The sequence below is a fragment of the Apiospora marii genome, assembly GCF_038362585.1.
Source record: "Apiospora marii strain CBS 49790 chromosome Unknown utg000003l_segment0_segment0, whole genome shotgun sequence".
NCBI classification, from domain to species: domain Eukaryota; kingdom Fungi; phylum Ascomycota; class Sordariomycetes; order Amphisphaeriales; family Apiosporaceae; genus Apiospora; species Apiospora marii.
The window spans coordinates 6,713,243-6,714,356 of record NW_027117374.1 but is presented as its reverse complement, the minus strand read 5'-3'; the positions used below and the strand labels follow the sequence as shown (position 1 = coordinate 6,714,356).

The 1,114-nt window shown below is 57.2% G+C and overlaps 1 protein-coding gene across 1 annotated transcript; it reads left to right on the top strand.

Annotated features, from left to right (window-relative positions):
- Positions 1 to 224: 224 nt before the first annotated feature.
- PG985_005607 (uncharacterized protein) lies at positions 225 to 833 on the top strand (the record flags this gene model as incomplete). The annotated part of the gene is made up of 1 exon (XM_066825376.1): positions 225 to 833. The coding sequence occupies one exon, from the start codon at positions 225 to 227 to the stop codon at positions 831 to 833; it is 609 nt and encodes a 202-aa protein (XP_066688536.1).
- Between the last annotated feature and the right edge of the window lie 281 nt (positions 834 to 1,114).

Here is a 1,114-nt window from a genome sequence, read left to right as displayed (position 1 = left end):
TTCCACAAGTGACCACGTGGTGCCTGTTCGCTGAATAAATGCTCTCAGTTGCAACACTAATAATTCTCGATGTTATGGGCTTCCTGAAGAGCGAAGCTGAATAAGGTGTGTCGCAAGTGGTTTGGTCGTTCGTTCGCCCGTCACAAGTCAACGTGGGTCTCCAATAACTGCCCCTTGCCGTCGTCATCCGACAGCACGCACAGTCCAGATGTTTCATTAGACACATGGCTTCGCAGACCTTCCGCCGTCTCTTACCCAAAACCCATACGGCCACAGTCGCCAACCAGCCGGGCGAGCCCGCCAAGAAGAGGAAACTAGTGCCCATTGCTTGTGCCCGGTGTCGCTCCCACAAAACCAAATGCGGCGGCCAACGACCCTCCTGCGGCACCTGCCGGTCCCGCAACGTCGAGTGCAAGTATGACGACGATCCGAACACCACCCCAGCCGCGAACCTCCGACGCCAGTATCACATCCTGGCTGAGCAGCACAAAAGCTTCCAGGAGCTGTTCGATATGCTGCGTAACCGGCCCGAGGATGAAGCCCTCGGCATATTGAAACGCCTCCGCTCCTGTAATAGCGTCCAGTCCACCCTACAGCGCGTCAAGGAGGCGCAGTTGCTAGCCAATATGCGCACGGCCAAGCCCGAGGCCGACGATCGCCTTTTCGGTCCTGCTCAAGACTCGCGAGGGGTTGATTCTGAGTGTCGATCATTCAAATACCCATCCGTTCTTGAGAACCCGTCACGTAAATCCAACACGCGCTCGGCGTTACGAGACAAAGCACACTTAACCTCCACCCTGATCAAGATGACTGGCCATGAGCCAAGAGATTGACGACGCTGTGCGAGGAGAGGCAGCAGATTCTCGGGGGAAAACAACACGCGTCTGAAGAACGAGACGCGGCGCTGCTGGAAAGGGACCTGAACAGCCTGATGCTGGATTCATATCGAGACGAGGCCACAGAGAAGCAGAGGGTGGTGGGCATAAAGACATGAAGATCGAATGCTTGGCGGCAAAGTGGGCGAGCGTCGAGGCGGAACGCTGCGCGCTGGGAAACCAACGCTGTCGGCACGCGTTGTGTGAGGGCGATGCGCAACTAGGCATGGGCGCAGCTG